The following is a 14367-nucleotide window of genomic DNA, read 5'->3' as shown; positions in this document are numbered from 1 at the left end:
GGGTGCCTGCCAAGGCCCATGGAGGAGGAAACAAACCCAGAAAACCAGGACACCCAAAACAAAAAAATAAAAAAAAAAAAAAAAAAAAAAAAAAAAAAACACCTAAAAGCAAACAAAACTAAAAGCCTGCCCCAGGAGAGGGGAAGAGCACGGCACTTCTGGACCATGGTCAGGACACATTGGGAAGACATCCTGGCCACACCCTAAAGACAGGAAACTGTTCAATGTCTTGCTGCTTTGCTCAGGGGGAAACACCACCCACCCTGAGACTGTAACTCACTGGCCTTAGTGTCTTTTTTTTTTTTTTTTTTTTAATTTTTTTTAATACCCAAACCATCATTTTCAAAGCTTAAAAAAAAAAAAAAAAAAAAGCCCAACCAAACAAACAAACAAAAAAAACTCACTTTAAAAAAAAAAATCTAAAATTGCTTCAAAACCTGATGGGGCAAGCCCTAGGCCTGACCCTTCCACCTGGAGGCCTGGTCTCCCACAAGCTTTGCTGTCAGAGCCTAGCCCAGTGCCAATAAGGCAATCGTCCTGCGGCTCGCTCACCCTACCCAACTCTGCCCAAGTCTGGGTGGGCACTTGATTCTGTCAGCATCACCTACAAAGAAAAAGGTGATCACTGCCAGGGCGCTAAACACTTCCCACAGAGCTGGACCTTCTTGGGAATGTGTAAGTTATCTGGAGGGAAAAGATGGGAAGTGGCAAAAATAAATACCCAGATCTAAGTTACTGTTCCTGGGCCTCCGGTGCTGGCTCGGCCTCTGAGGCAGAGATGGCCTCCAGTGTGAAGACCCTGATTGTCCAAATACTGCACTCTGAGACTAGTCTCAGAGGTTCTGGTCTCCAGCAAGTGCCTGTCCTGGGTGTACATGTCCCAGCGGGAGAAAAGGGACCAGCCCCTCAGTCCCTGTTTTCTGGTCTGGCTGGACCCAGCTGGCTGTCGCAGTCCTGGGAGAGCCGGGCTGCCCATCAGGCCTGAGGGTGTGCTGAGGCTCTTTGCTGCTGCTCCAGGCTGTGCTCAGGCCTGCTCCTTGTCAGCTCTCCAGAGCCGTTCCTTCACCTCAGGTGGCAGTGTGCTGAACAGGTCCTCCTCCACCACCAGACCACTGCGCTTGAGCAGGGGGCACTCTCCCAGCTCCACGGGCAGACATTCCAGCCGGTTGCCCCGAAGCTCGATCTGTGTCAGGTTGGTCAGCTCACCCACTCTCGAGGGCAGCGACTGCAGTACATTGTTGCCCAGGTGCAGAGCCCGCAGCTTCCGACACTGGAAGAGCTCTGGGGGGAGCGCCTCGATCTGCAGGAGGGAGCAAAGGGCTAGGGTGAGGTGCATGGCTGGACAGGGCTTTCACATCAGTTCCTCTGGATGCCGACAGTCCTCACCGTAGGCCCCATACTGCCCAACAGCTATTCACAATTACTTTCTCCAGGAAGCCACCATGACTGCCCCCAGGATGTGGCACATCATCCATTATGCTAACCCCTCTGATTGTCATCTTTTGGGCTGTGGGCTCTACCCAGTACTTGCCCTCAGAGAAATATCAACCCAGCAGCTATGCTTATCCCACCCACCTCCAGGGCCCAGGGCCAGGCTCTTGGTCCTGCCTAGCTTAACAGCAGCTTCTGAATGTAAGGAGAGAGTTCACTGATAGGGGCCAGAATCCCAGCTAGAGCTGTCTCCTGCCAGAACAGGCCTCCTCAGCCATCGGGCCACAAGGCAGCCTTACAGTGAGCACAGATACTGTCTTGGGTTTTGTTTTGTTGTCTTATAGATTTACGTATTTTATGTGTCTGAGTCCTTGCCTGCATGCATGCTATGTGCATCCATGTGCAGGTCTAGTGGAGGCCAGAAGAGGGCATCAGACCTTCTGGAGCTGGAGTTAACAAATGGTTTTAAGTAGTCATGTGAATACTGGGAACTAAGCTCAGGTTCTCGGCAACCAGTGCTTACAACCTCCAAGCCAGCAAACCAGCCTCTAAGGATGGGTTTCTTATGCCTAGTGCCACACAATAATGCCTAGTGCCCACAAAGGCCAAAAGAGGGTGCTAGACACAGTTGGGAGCGGCCATACAGGTACTTAGAACTGAACTCAAGTCCTTAGCAGGAGCAGCAAACACTGGTAACTTAAGAAACCAGCTTTCAGGTGCGCTCTGTCTCTGTCTCTGTCTCTCTCTATACACACACGCACACACACACACATATATAATATACACATGCACACACACACACACACACATATAATATACACACGCACACAGACACATATATAATACACACGCACACACACATATATATAATATACACACGCACACATACACACACATATAATATACACACACACATATATATAATATACACACGCACACACACATATATAATATACACACACTCATATATATATAATATACACGCACGCACACACACACACACACACACACACACACACTCGTACGTATGGGGCGTCACTTGTGTGAGGGTGCCTGAGGAGACCAGAACAGGGTGTCTGGGAACTTAGAACTACAGTTACAGCTGCCTGATGTAGGTGCTGGGAACTGAACTCATGCCCCCTGGAGGAGTCTCATAATCACTGTCACCTTTCTAGCCCTCAGCACGGGTACTGTTAACTCATTCAGTGCTCGGACCCAGCACTAAATGTTCTGTGAATGTTTTACATACTGAAGACATAACTTGCCCTGAAGTTTAGCAGGTAGGAGGTGGGACCACAATTTGAGTCTGGTTCAGTAGTAATGTTCTGTGTCTATAAAGCAAGGGGCAAATCACAGGGAATGGGTAGATCTGCACAATGCCCACTCTCAGGGACTCCACCACTGTCCCTATTTTCCTGCTATGGAGAGGTGACACGCACCATCTGAGGTTGCATGCCCAGTATGGTGAGAGGACACAGGTTTTGGTTCTTGCTACCATTCACACATTCTCATTCTGCCAAATACAATGCCCTGTTTAAGAACAGGAAGGAAGCCTCTTGCCCTCCTGGGCCTCAGTTTCCCCATTTTTAAACACAAAGCTTGGATTAGAAATACTCATCTCCAGCATTCCTAAGTCAGAACTCTTTCTCAGTGTTGGACCTGAACGTCATAGGTTCTGGACCCAATGATCAGGGAAGTGAGTGTGCTACAGTCTCATCACATGCGTTTAACTGATTTGTTCAAGATATCTCCCCAGAGGACAAGGTGCCTATAGAGTCTGAAGTTCACGGATATAAAAGTCAGGGGTACACGGGAAGTGGGTCCTGCAGGACCCAGGAGTCAAAGCTTTCCCAGAATAACCACACTGCCTCCCTGCCCCCACTCCTGCTGCCACCCCCACTGCCCCCGTCCTATGACCTCCTATAATGATAAAGTCAAAGGCAGTAGAGATAGCTCTAGCCAGTGAGTGGTGGGGTTCACTCAGTCAGTCCACACCTCCAGAGATGCCTTCTTGATGATCCTCTCCGCAGACCCTCACCACCATCACCCTGCTACCAAGTAGTCCCTAGGCCTCAGAGGAAGTGAAGGAACTTTGCTAGCCTGGCTCCCTGACAGGGCCACACATACCCTTTGCCCCTGGGTCCCGAGTCCACTGAAGGACAGAAGCTGTTTCCCATTGCCTTGAACCTCACCTCTGCTCTCTCCCTGATTAGTATAGAAATGACTTGGGAGGCAGAGGCAGGGGGATTTCTGAGTTCGAGGCCAGCCTGGTCTACAAAGCGAGTTCCAGGACAGCCAGGGCTATACAGAGAAACCCTGTCTCAAAAAACCAAAAGAGAGAGAGAGAGAGAGAGAGAGAGAGAGAAATGGCTACATGGTCTTCAATAAGGACGAGTCTTCCAGGAGCCTCTAGGATGCTGCCTCCTCCAAGGCTCCTCAACCTTCCTGACCAAGCCATCTGGAGAACTGTCATTTCTGAGCTCACACACGCAAGCCTTCCGCCAGCCTTGCTGCAGGCCAGTCACAAGCTCCATCCACATCTGTTCCTTCACTGAAGCCCCACACACGAGCAGCCACATGCTCCAAGCCAACCTTACTTTTCACTCAAAAGGTCATGACAGATCCTTGTCTGTCTCTCCCCCTCTCCCTTCTCCTGGATGGTTACACCGAAGATCCCTCGTCATCCAGGAGCACAGTAAAGGTGACTGAAAGTTTCATGACAATTCCTTGAGAGCCCAATACAGGATGCACGACTGATCATTCCTCTGAAGACCTACACCTTCTCTCACACCCCGGCTCGGGTGTAAGAAACCTGAGAACCCCACACTTCCTCCCAGACTCATCTTCACTTCTGTCTCTAGCAACCTTGTCCAGTTCAAGCCTCCTACCTCACCACCCACGCGACTGTGGTCTCAAATCCATGAGGGCACTGCCTGGCCTGTCTGCTAACTGGTCCAAGCACATTTTTCCCTAAAAAAGACATCTGGGTGCTTGTAAGGGAGGAGACAGGATGTGACTAAGCAATGTGCTAAACAGCGTGTTGGAGGGTCCCCTTCCTCTAGGACAGGACAACATGCCTCCGCCAGCTCCTTCCCTAAGGGCTGACCTCAGCCAATAGGCATGACACTAACAGCAAGCCTGGTATGAGAACCTGGGGGTGAGGGACAGGATAAGACAAGGCTGAAAGCTAGCCCACACCTTCCTGAGCCCAGCCCCACAGCTGGGGCACAGCAGGCACTTCAGGGTGTGCAAGGGACAGTCTATTCCAACTCCCTGAGGTAACCAGCCTCTAACACTACTTAGCACCCCCCCACCCCCTCCCACCCCCACACACTAAAGACAGGACTGGCCTGTGCCGTCCTCTTCAAGGACCTCCAAGTCCTCTTTTCAGAGGCTCCCACTCTAGCAGCAACAACCCAAGTTGGACCATCATCCTTGAACATTCTCAAATGTACACAAACCAAGCCAAATAAAGGTTGTTCCAATCCCTCTGACATGGAGGATCCAGGATGGCCTACACTGAAGGGGCCCAGGGACAGCAGAAGGAAGCACATTCTGGGCCATGCAGAGCCGAGTCCCAAGCTAGATCCATCCATTGCCCTCACACCTGAGGCTGGCAGAAAGAACTGCTGGCAGCAGGAGTGTCACACCTGCTGAAGGCCACCACAATTCCCACTCAAGAGCCAGCAGCGCCTGCTTACTTTAAGGACCGGATTAATGGAGGCACAGAGGTGGTGTCTGTTGGCACTCTACTGTCTCCTGAGCCCTAACCTCAGGCTCCCCACCTTTTACAGGAAGACATCTGTAGACCTTGAGGACAAGGGAACCTCTAGGCAACATCCAGTGACTGCAGCTGTCTCCCCTGACCACAAGCCACACAAGTGCTCTGCCCTCAGCCCGTCTAACTGCTCCATTACCTCCTGGTGGGGGCTTTCCCAGTCACACACAGGGCTGGTGCACAGGGGCCACCTACACTTCAAGGGTGATGCTTCCCACGTTTTGGCCCTTAATTTCCTCTCCAGAAAAGCATCTAAGCCCGACTCTGTTCTTCACCACTCTGATGCAGAGGGGAGGGACATGTTGGAGCTACAGAGACCAGCGGGCTTCACCTCAGCCAGCAGAGCCACCCACAGTTTCTCTTGTTGGGGACACACAGGCTGGTCTCTTGGCTCAAATTGTTGTTGGGAGACAGATACCACAAACTCCAAGTGAAGACGTGCCTCCCACTACCCCACTTTAAGAGAACCTCGGTGTTAGGGTTCCTGTGTTTTATACACAGCACTGACCTTCTGTGACAAAGACAGCCTCATTCTGATTAGCAAACCTGCAATGAGGCCTGCAGGTCTGACTCCTGAACCCTCACTGTTTCTAGAACCCAGAGCATCGACTGTCCTGAGACGCTAGGCGTCTGAGCACCCCGAGCGGGCGGGCCACCCACCCCGTAGCAGGCCACTCACCCTGTTGGCTGTGACGGCCAGGTTCTGGAGGTTCTGCAGGAGGCCGATGTCGGCGGGGAGGAAGGTCAGGTTGTTGTGGCTGAGGTCCAGGTAGCGCAGCTTGCGGCAGTAGAAGAGCTGGGTGGGGATTTTCTCGATTTTGTTGCGGTTCAGGTAGAGGCGCTCGAGGTTGGTGAGGTTGCCGATCTGGATGGGGATGTAGGCGATGTGGTTGTACCACAGCTTAAGGCAGGTGAGGCGGTGCAGATGCTGGAAGCTGATGATCTCCTCAATGGTCTTGAGGTTGTTGTCCTTCAGGTCAATCTCCTGCAGGTTGTGGAGGCTAAAGATAGAGTGAGGGATGCGCTCCAGGTCACAGCGGATCAGCTCTAGCTCCGTCAGGTTAACCATCTTCTTGAGGCTGTTTAGGACAATGAGCTTGGTGCCCTCATTGTTGATGGACAGCTTCTGCAGGTGCACACCCACATCCGTGACCACCTGCGGCAGCTTGCTCAGGTTGCTTTTGAGCCGCAGCACCTTGAGGCGTTTGAGCTCCCGCAGCCCGTCAATGACGATATAGCGGTTGTTCTCTGCACTCAGGTTGCCTGTCAGGTGCAGCTCCTCCAGCGTCTTCAGGCTGTAGATCCACAGCGGGATCTCCTTGATGTCCGTGAACTTGATGTGCAGGGCCCGCAGGTTCTCCCGCAGGAAGGCCAGGGCAGGAGCCTCGATCTTGGCTGCTGTGTGGTACAGCCACAGCTCCTTGAGGCCTGTGAGCTGGGCAATGCTGGGCGGGATGGTCACATCGGGTATCAGTTCCAGCTTCAGGACCTCTAACTCAACCAGGTCAAACACAGTGTCTGGGATGCCACTGAGCATAAAGAGGTGCAGCTCCAGCTTGTCCTGGGCGTTCTTGGTGAGGCGCTGGCGCAGCTTGTCCAGCGTCCACTCGTTGTTGAGGTTCAGCTGGCGCAGCTTGTTTTCACTCACCTCAGACAGGAAGACGGCGAAGCGCTTTGAGTAGAGAGGGTCATACTGGTCTATGAGGTGCAACATGAAGGCAAAGTCGTTCTTGACATCTGGGATGTCACTGTAGCTGCTCTCCTCTCGGATCGACTCAAACGAGTACTTCTTGAGGGAGCGCCGCAGCATCCACCACAGTGTGTACATGCAGATGAGGCCATAGAAGATGACCAAGCTGATGTAGAAGGACGCCAAGATCTTGAAGAGCGTGGCCAGAGGGTGGGCACAGCGGTAGGTGCGGTAGCCTGTCAGGCTCTCGATGTCCACGGTGCAGTCCACATCGAACTTGATGTTGTGCACGTAATAGACGGTATAGCAGATGATGAGGACGAACTTGATCACCTTGATGATGGTCTGCCGCATATAGAGGCGGTACACAATGTCCCCCTCCTCCACGTGGGTCCGGAACTTCTTCACCTTCTCAAACAGCGCCTTTGCCTGTTCCCCTTCCTTCTTGTCCAGCACGCCCGTCTCTGATCGGTCCACGATGCCCTGCTCAATCCGTGACTTGGTCCGCTGCAGCATGGGCACAGTGGCCTCCACATCCTCGCTGACTGTAGATGACTTCTTGTCCATGGAACCGTTCATCTTGCTGAAGGCTGGCTTGGGGTCACTCTCCTCCACCACTGTCTCTGACAGGGCCCGTGTGGTCCACGGTGAGTCGAAGCACTTGAGCAGGATAGACACGAAGTGCTCCAGCTTTGAACTGGTGCGTGGAAACTTGAACCAGAAGTTGCTGCAGGCCAGGAAGATGAGGGTGTGCAGGAGCACGAGGTAGGGGAAGTACTTGGCAAACCAATGCAGGCGGTTCTCGTAACACACTGCATCCACATAGTTGTACTGGTGCCGGTCCAGGTCATACTTGATACCTGTGGGGCCTGTGTCAGGAGTCGGCAGGACTGTGGAGTTGGGATAAGTGGGCTCTGGGTTGGAGGCTGCCCAGCCCCGGAAGGAGTCATTGCAGGAGTCTTTGGTGACCCACTTACAAGGCAGGCAGATCATCTTGTCCTGGGTGACTTGCAGTGTCCCTCCAAAGACAGCAATCATCAGCATGACAATGGAGATGTAGTCCGTGAACACATCCCACCATGGCTTCAGGATCCGGTATGCTGGCTGTGTGTCCGCAAAGTAGCGGAGCTCTGTCACCGGAATCATGGTTTAACCTGAAAGGGGCCAGAGAGGGGTTTATCACAAGGCAGTCTCTCAAGTCTGGACCCTAAGGATGAGGGAAGAATATAAAAATTCCACCGGGCTGGTGAGATGGCTCAGTGGGTAAGAGCACCCGACTGCTCTTCCAAAGGTCTGGAGTTCAAATCCCAGCAACCACATGGTGGCTCATAACCATCCGTAACAAGATCTGACGCCCTCTTCTGGAGTGTCTGAAGACAGCTACAGTGTACTTACATATAATAAATAAATAAATCTTTAAAAAAAAAAAAAATTCCACCAATGTTCAGAAATCCCATTCTACCAGTCAGGTGTAGTGAGACACACATGCTTTAATCCCAGCACTCACGAGGCAGAGGCAGGGTTCTGAGTTCCAGGCCAGTCTGGTCTGTATAGAGAGTAAGTTCAAGACCAGCCAGAGCTACACAGAGAATTTGTCAAAGAAGCAGTGAGGAAGACCAAGAACTCAGTCTTTTCTTTGTTTGTATGTTTTTTTTTTTTTTTTTTTTGAGATAGAGTCCATGTACCCCTGGCTGGCCCGGAACTCTGTAGACCAGGCTGTCCTTGAGCTTACAAAGATCTGCTGCCTCTGCTCCTAAGTGCCGGAATTAGAGATATGCACTATCATGCTTAGCAAAACAACTTTTAAATTACTTTTTTATACATATGGGTATCTGGCCTGCATGTATGGCTGTGTACTGGTACAAGTCTGGTGCCCACAGAGGCCAGACAGGGAGTCTGAATCCCATGGAGCTGAAGTTTCAGAAGGTTGTAGCACAACGTAGGTGCCAGGAATTGAACCCAGGTCCTCTGAAAGAGCAGCCAGCATTCTCAATTGCTGATCCATCCTCCAGCCCTCCAAAACTCATTCTGATAAAACAAATTGTGAAGTCTAAAAAATCTACAAATAAATATAATCAGGTGTGGCAGCACACACCTTTAGTACCAGCAGAAGCAGGCACATCTCTGTGTGTTTGAGGCCAGCCTGGTCTACATAGACTCATCTCAAAAACAAAAGAAACCAAAACACATCTCCACATTTCTACACAGTAGGTGTAGACAGGGCTCTGGAGACAGACAGCAGGTCTAGTGAGGGACTCCTGGGGGCAGGGGTGCAAGAGAGAGGTTATGGGTGACTTCCTGTGAATAACCTGTGGTGTGGGGAAGAGCTGTAAACCGCAGGTAAAGGAACACCCCTCCCCAGAGAGCTCATCTGGCTGGACTGGAAGCCTGGGAACCTGGCCTAACAGTGGCTCTGGCTCCAGTGGCTAACCTACTGTGAGAAATGCTGGACCAGGAGCTGCTTTAGGAAGAGCTTGCTTGTGCCACAAACATGAGTGTAAGGAGAGTCCCTGGAGCCCCTGGACATTCTGCCAAGGAGCCTAAGATTACACTGCTCTAAAAAAACTGAAGTGAGTGGGGTATAGGAAGTGTCTACCCCCAGAAGTTCACTAGAGAGTATCTGGAAAAATATAAAAGACACAAGATGAAGGGAAACCCATGGCCCTGCTAACGCGGCTACTCTAAGCGTTTTCACCGACTTCTGGTTCAACATCTGAGATAGGGCTGGCCTCAGACTCATCCAGCACATACATAGCCTACGATGACCTTAAGTTTCTGATGCTGTCTACTCCCTAATCCACCACACTCAGTTTACGTGTTGCTGAGGACCAAACCTAAGACTTCCTGCATGCTATACAGGAGCTGTATCGCCACCCCATTTTAAAAAGTGAAATTGTGCTTTTATGTAACACCGTATGTTCTTGATTAGAATCTAGTTTTCACACTAATTTTTAAGTATCGTGTCAGATAGGTCTCATTCTCTCAGAAGAGGAGGGGAAAACCCTGCAGCGGGGCATGCTGTGTTTTCATACTGATTGATGATGGCATTAGTAACAGGTCCTTCATGGTAATCCTCTCCGCAAAGGCTGAGAGCTCCCAGCCAGTCTCTGGAGGACAAATGTGAGGCTGGAGGCCCTGTGCATTTAGTACAAGTGGCAATAGCCACAGCACAGGGCAGGCTCCCCCCACACTGGCTCTAGTGCACTCTTTGCTCTGTCTTCTTTAACCTATTTCACAGACAGGAAAACAGAGATTCTGGGAGGCCAGTAAGACATCAGCCCACTCCTCTAGCTAAGCTCAGGCTTCACTGCTCTATGGAGTTTGCCCTCCTCCTGCCTGAGGTCCCATGCACAGGAGGTGCCTGATACACTGGTGTTTAAGAAACTATTGCAGGTATTCAGGGTCCCCATTGTTTAGGTCGCCTCAGGGCCAGCAGACACTAACACCTGCCCTAGGCCAGCAGCAACCAAGCCAGCTAGCTCTCCTGGAGAGGCCTGGATTCTTGGGCCAGGATGAGTGCCTATCTCACAGGAAGGCCCCAGCCCCCTAATGACCAGCTGGCTCTGTACACCACCCACACTCCTGGGAGAGAGGGGCCCAGGGGTGGGGTGGGGAGGGCTGGCTGAATCACACAGCTGACCTTCAGCAGGAACTGCTTAAAGGTATCTTTCCTGGCTCCAAGGCCTCAGCCAAGATAGCGGAAGACTGGAGAAGGGGACCGGAAAGATTCAGGAACTAAGGAAATGAGATATCCTGTCCCACTCCCCAGGAGACTGGTTGGGACAGACAGACAGACAGACAATTAGGATCAAGTCAGCTTCTGGCTGTGATTTTTTCCCTTTGATTTCTGGTGGAAAGCTGAGCCCGTCAGTTCAAGGAATATATCCAGACTCCTTTCCAAAGACAAGCTTAGCAATGCTGCCCAACAAAGTAGTGGTCAGGGTCCAAGATGCAGACGAAGCAGCCCGGGCTCTGAGCATAAGACCTGCTAGCTCCCTTAGGAAGGAGACGCTCCTGCCCATCCCCCATCCCAAAGCACACTCTGGGCTCTATGTGGGCCTTAGCTGGGCCTGTAATGGACACATCCAAAGTGAGCCCCACCTCAGGCCAGGTGTGGGCTGATCCCAGAGCTGAGAGGGAAGAGGGCTGACACCCAGAGGAGGCCTGGGCCTGAGAGTGACTTGTGTAGAGGACTACCCCTAATGTTACTTCGGCAGTCTGAACTGGCATGACCTGCTACCCTCCTCCACCTCCTCGAGCCAGACCAGATGCTTCTTTAGCACAGCAGTCCACGGCACACAGTGAGTGAGTAATAACACAAAGAGACAGGGTGGGAGTGGGCAGGGATGGGTGTGGATCTGGGTGTGGTAAACCAGCAGTTTCAGGTGGATGTGGCTTGGGTAGAGCCAGCAGGTGACCCCTCCCACTTCCTGCCTCAGGGAGGGGCTGGAGCTACAGGGAGTGGTGAGGTGCAGTACCCTCCAGCAGCCCAGGGAGCAAGAGGAGTGAGCACCCACACTGGGAGCAGCTCTCCATGCAGAGGCTGGGAACCTCCGAGCAGAGACTGGGAACGGGCCCAGTCCAGACTCCACTGTGCTGCCCCTGGCACTCTTGGCTGGCTTTGAGATATGATGAGATAACTACCATAAATGTAACCACTGTGCCACTCCTGTGTTTGGCCAGTGCTGTGAGGTAGAGCTGTGGCTCAGATGTCCCCACTCGCTACTGCACAGCCTTTTCATCTTGCACAACAGAAACCGATCGGTAGTCACTAAGTGCCTACCCATCTTCATGGACTCCATGGTTCTAAGTCTCTCTAGGATCCCACAGCACTGCCCTGCTTAAGAAGAGGACACTGAAGCTGGGTGTGGTGGCGCCCGCCTTTAATCCCAGCACTCGGAGGCAGAGACAGGAAGATTTCTGAGTTCGAAGCCAGCCTGGTCTACAGAGTGAGTTCCAGGACAGCCAGGGCTACACAGAGAAACCCTGTCTCAAAAAACCAAACAAAAAAACAAAAAAAAAAAAAAAAAAAAAAAAGAGGACACTGGAGTAACAGGCAGTTGTAAGTCACTTCATATGAGAACCAAATGAAGGCACAAGAGCCTTAACCACTAGGCCATCTCCATCTTTCTTTTCTTTTTGAGACATGGTTTCACTATATAGTTCAGATTGGCCTTAACTCAGCAATCCTCCTGCTTCAGTTTCCTAAATGCTGGAACTGTAGGTACGCAGCACACACTCTGCTTCTTCCCTAAGGTTCAATATTACCCACCATGCCCATTTTACACATGGGCATACAGGCTCGAGACTGCACACCCAGACCCAGTGCAGCCCCGCCAATCCACACCAGGGCCATTCCGATGAGCAGACCTACCTGCCAGCTGTCCTGGACGTGCCTGCGTGTGAAGGGAGAGCAGTGGAGGGACGAGAGAGGTGCATGGGAGTAGAACCCTTCTCTGCAGCTGTCTAGCTTCTCTGTCTGGAAGGGATTACAGACTGCAGGGAATGTGCCAGGGAGGGTAAACTATGGGTCAAGGACCTGAAAGGCAAGTGCCCCTCCTTTGCATCCTACCCCAGACCATTCAACAAGACTTGGGCCCTGGGACTACTGTCATCACCACAGACGCTCCTTGTCCTGACCACACCTCTTGCTGCTGCAGCCGGAGAGACACTACCTCAGTTTCTTAACACAGTCAGGCTACCATGACAATATGGTGGGACCAAAGCCCTGAGCTCTGCAGAGGAGCAATAGACTGGGGCCAGGATGGCTCTGCTGCTCTCTAGGAGAGTGAGCTAGGCAGGTGGATTTCCCTTTCTGAGCCCTGACTCCTTCCTGACATAGTGCCAAGTTCTAGCCTGGGGATGGGAGTGAGGGGAAGGGAACAGAGCAGACACCCCACCCAGTGTAGTAAGTTTTCCAGCACTTGGTACTAAAAAGAACGTGTGTGGGCACAGTCACGGAGGAGATGAACAGAATGAGACTCCAGGACACTAGGGTGAGAGAGACAGGGTCCAGCACATAGTAGATGGGCAAATGGCCAGTGGACTGGGAACTGGGAATGGAGAGGATCTTCATGTGCTATCAAGGAAAAGCTGGCCCAGAACACTGCGCTCCTCTGTACCCACCACAGCGAGGCTCCATGGAGAGGAGGAGGCAGACACCTAAAATGGAAGCTTAGGTTTCTAATCAACATACACTTTCCTTTTGGTTAGAAAACTATATGGAGGGCCTGGGAAGATGGCTCAGCAGTTAAGAGAACTGGCTACTCTTTGAGAAGACCTGGGTTCAATTCCCAGCACTCACAGGGCAGCTCACAAATGACTGTAACCCTAGTTCCAGAGAATCTGACAACCCCATACAGACATACATGTAGTCAGAACACCAGTGCACATACAATAAAATAAATAAATCTTAAAAACAAACAAAATTTTTTATGGAGCCCACAGTCATGGCTCAAAGGGCAAATACTTGGCCAAGCCCTGGGTTCCATTCTGAGCACCAAAAAACTCAGAGCACAAGATCCAAAATAAATTACAGCCTTAAAGAAGGAAAGGGAAAGCTGGCACTTAGGTGTGGAGATCGGGTGTTCTACGGAGCTCTGAGATGGAAGTTCAGAAGGCAACAGGGAAATGGGTCAGGTCAGGTGTCTGCCCCAAGAGATGCAGAGCTTGGAGACACTCCTAAATGGAGAACAAGGATGAAAGGGGGTGAAATACATGAAGGGAAGGTGGAAGAGGCTGTGGCCTCTGGATCCTGCCACGCTACAGCCACTGCTTTTGTGTATTTGTAGGAAAGGGCTTCATATAATCCAAGTTGCCCTGAACTCTGCTCTGTAGCTGAGGATGGCCTTCAGTTTCCGATCCTCCTGCCTCCACTGCTGGACAACAAGCAGGTAGCATTACACCCAGTTTACAGAGTCCTGGGGATCCAGCCCAGGGCCTCATATGTGCAGGGCAAGCACTCCACCGACTGAGTCCCACCCCCAGCCCCTTCTGTCTCTAGCAAAGATGAGTCAGTGTCCTCTGGGGACTATGTCCCAGGTCTGCAGGCTGAGTATCTCTCAAAATGCTCCAAAGTGGGCAGGGGATGCCTGAGGAGAGAGAAAAGGCTGGGAATTCTGTATAACATGGACCATTTAGGGCTCATCCCAGGCCCCGGTGTAGAGTTTGGGGTGTGGAAGGTGGAATATGAGTTTCTCAAGCAGACTGAGCTAGAAAACAAAGGCAGGCCAGTGCTTGTTCAAACTGCAGGACAGACACAGCCCAGGAGTGTCCACACAGGGGGGACAGACACAGCCCAGGAGTGTCCACACAGGGACAGACACAGCCCAGGAGTGTCCACACAGGGACAGACACAGCCCAGGAGTGTCCACACAGGGGGACAGACACAGCCCAGGAGTGTCCACACAGGGGGACAGACACAGCCCAGGAGTGTCCACACAGGGGGACAGACACAGCCCAGGAGTGT

At 51.8% G+C, this 14367-nt stretch overlaps 1 protein-coding gene across 7 annotated transcripts in view; it reads right to left on the bottom strand.

Moving 5' to 3' along the window:
• Nucleotides 1-362: 362 nt before the first annotated feature.
• Lrrc8a (leucine rich repeat containing 8 VRAC subunit A) overlaps nt 363-14367 on the bottom strand; it is a 27570-nt gene continuing 13565 nt past the window's right edge. For all 7 annotated transcript variants that reach the window (XM_029536421.1, XM_029536424.1, XM_029536423.1 and 4 more), the window contains 2 exons: nt 5889-8053; nt 363-1300 (listed from right to left, as the gene is read on the bottom strand). In XM_029536421.1, the coding sequence (XP_029392281.1) occupies nt 1025-1300; nt 5889-8045 (2433 nt within the window). In that variant the 5' untranslated portion in view covers nt 8046-8053 and the 3' untranslated portion in view covers nt 363-1024. The remainder of the gene's footprint in view (nt 1301-5888; nt 8054-14367) is intronic.

Source organism: Mus pahari, chromosome 3 (genome assembly GCF_900095145.1).
Source record: "Mus pahari chromosome 3, PAHARI_EIJ_v1.1, whole genome shotgun sequence".
Taxonomy (NCBI): Eukaryota; Metazoa; Chordata; class Mammalia; order Rodentia; family Muridae; genus Mus; species Mus pahari.
This window is presented reverse-complemented; position numbering and strand designations above follow the sequence as displayed.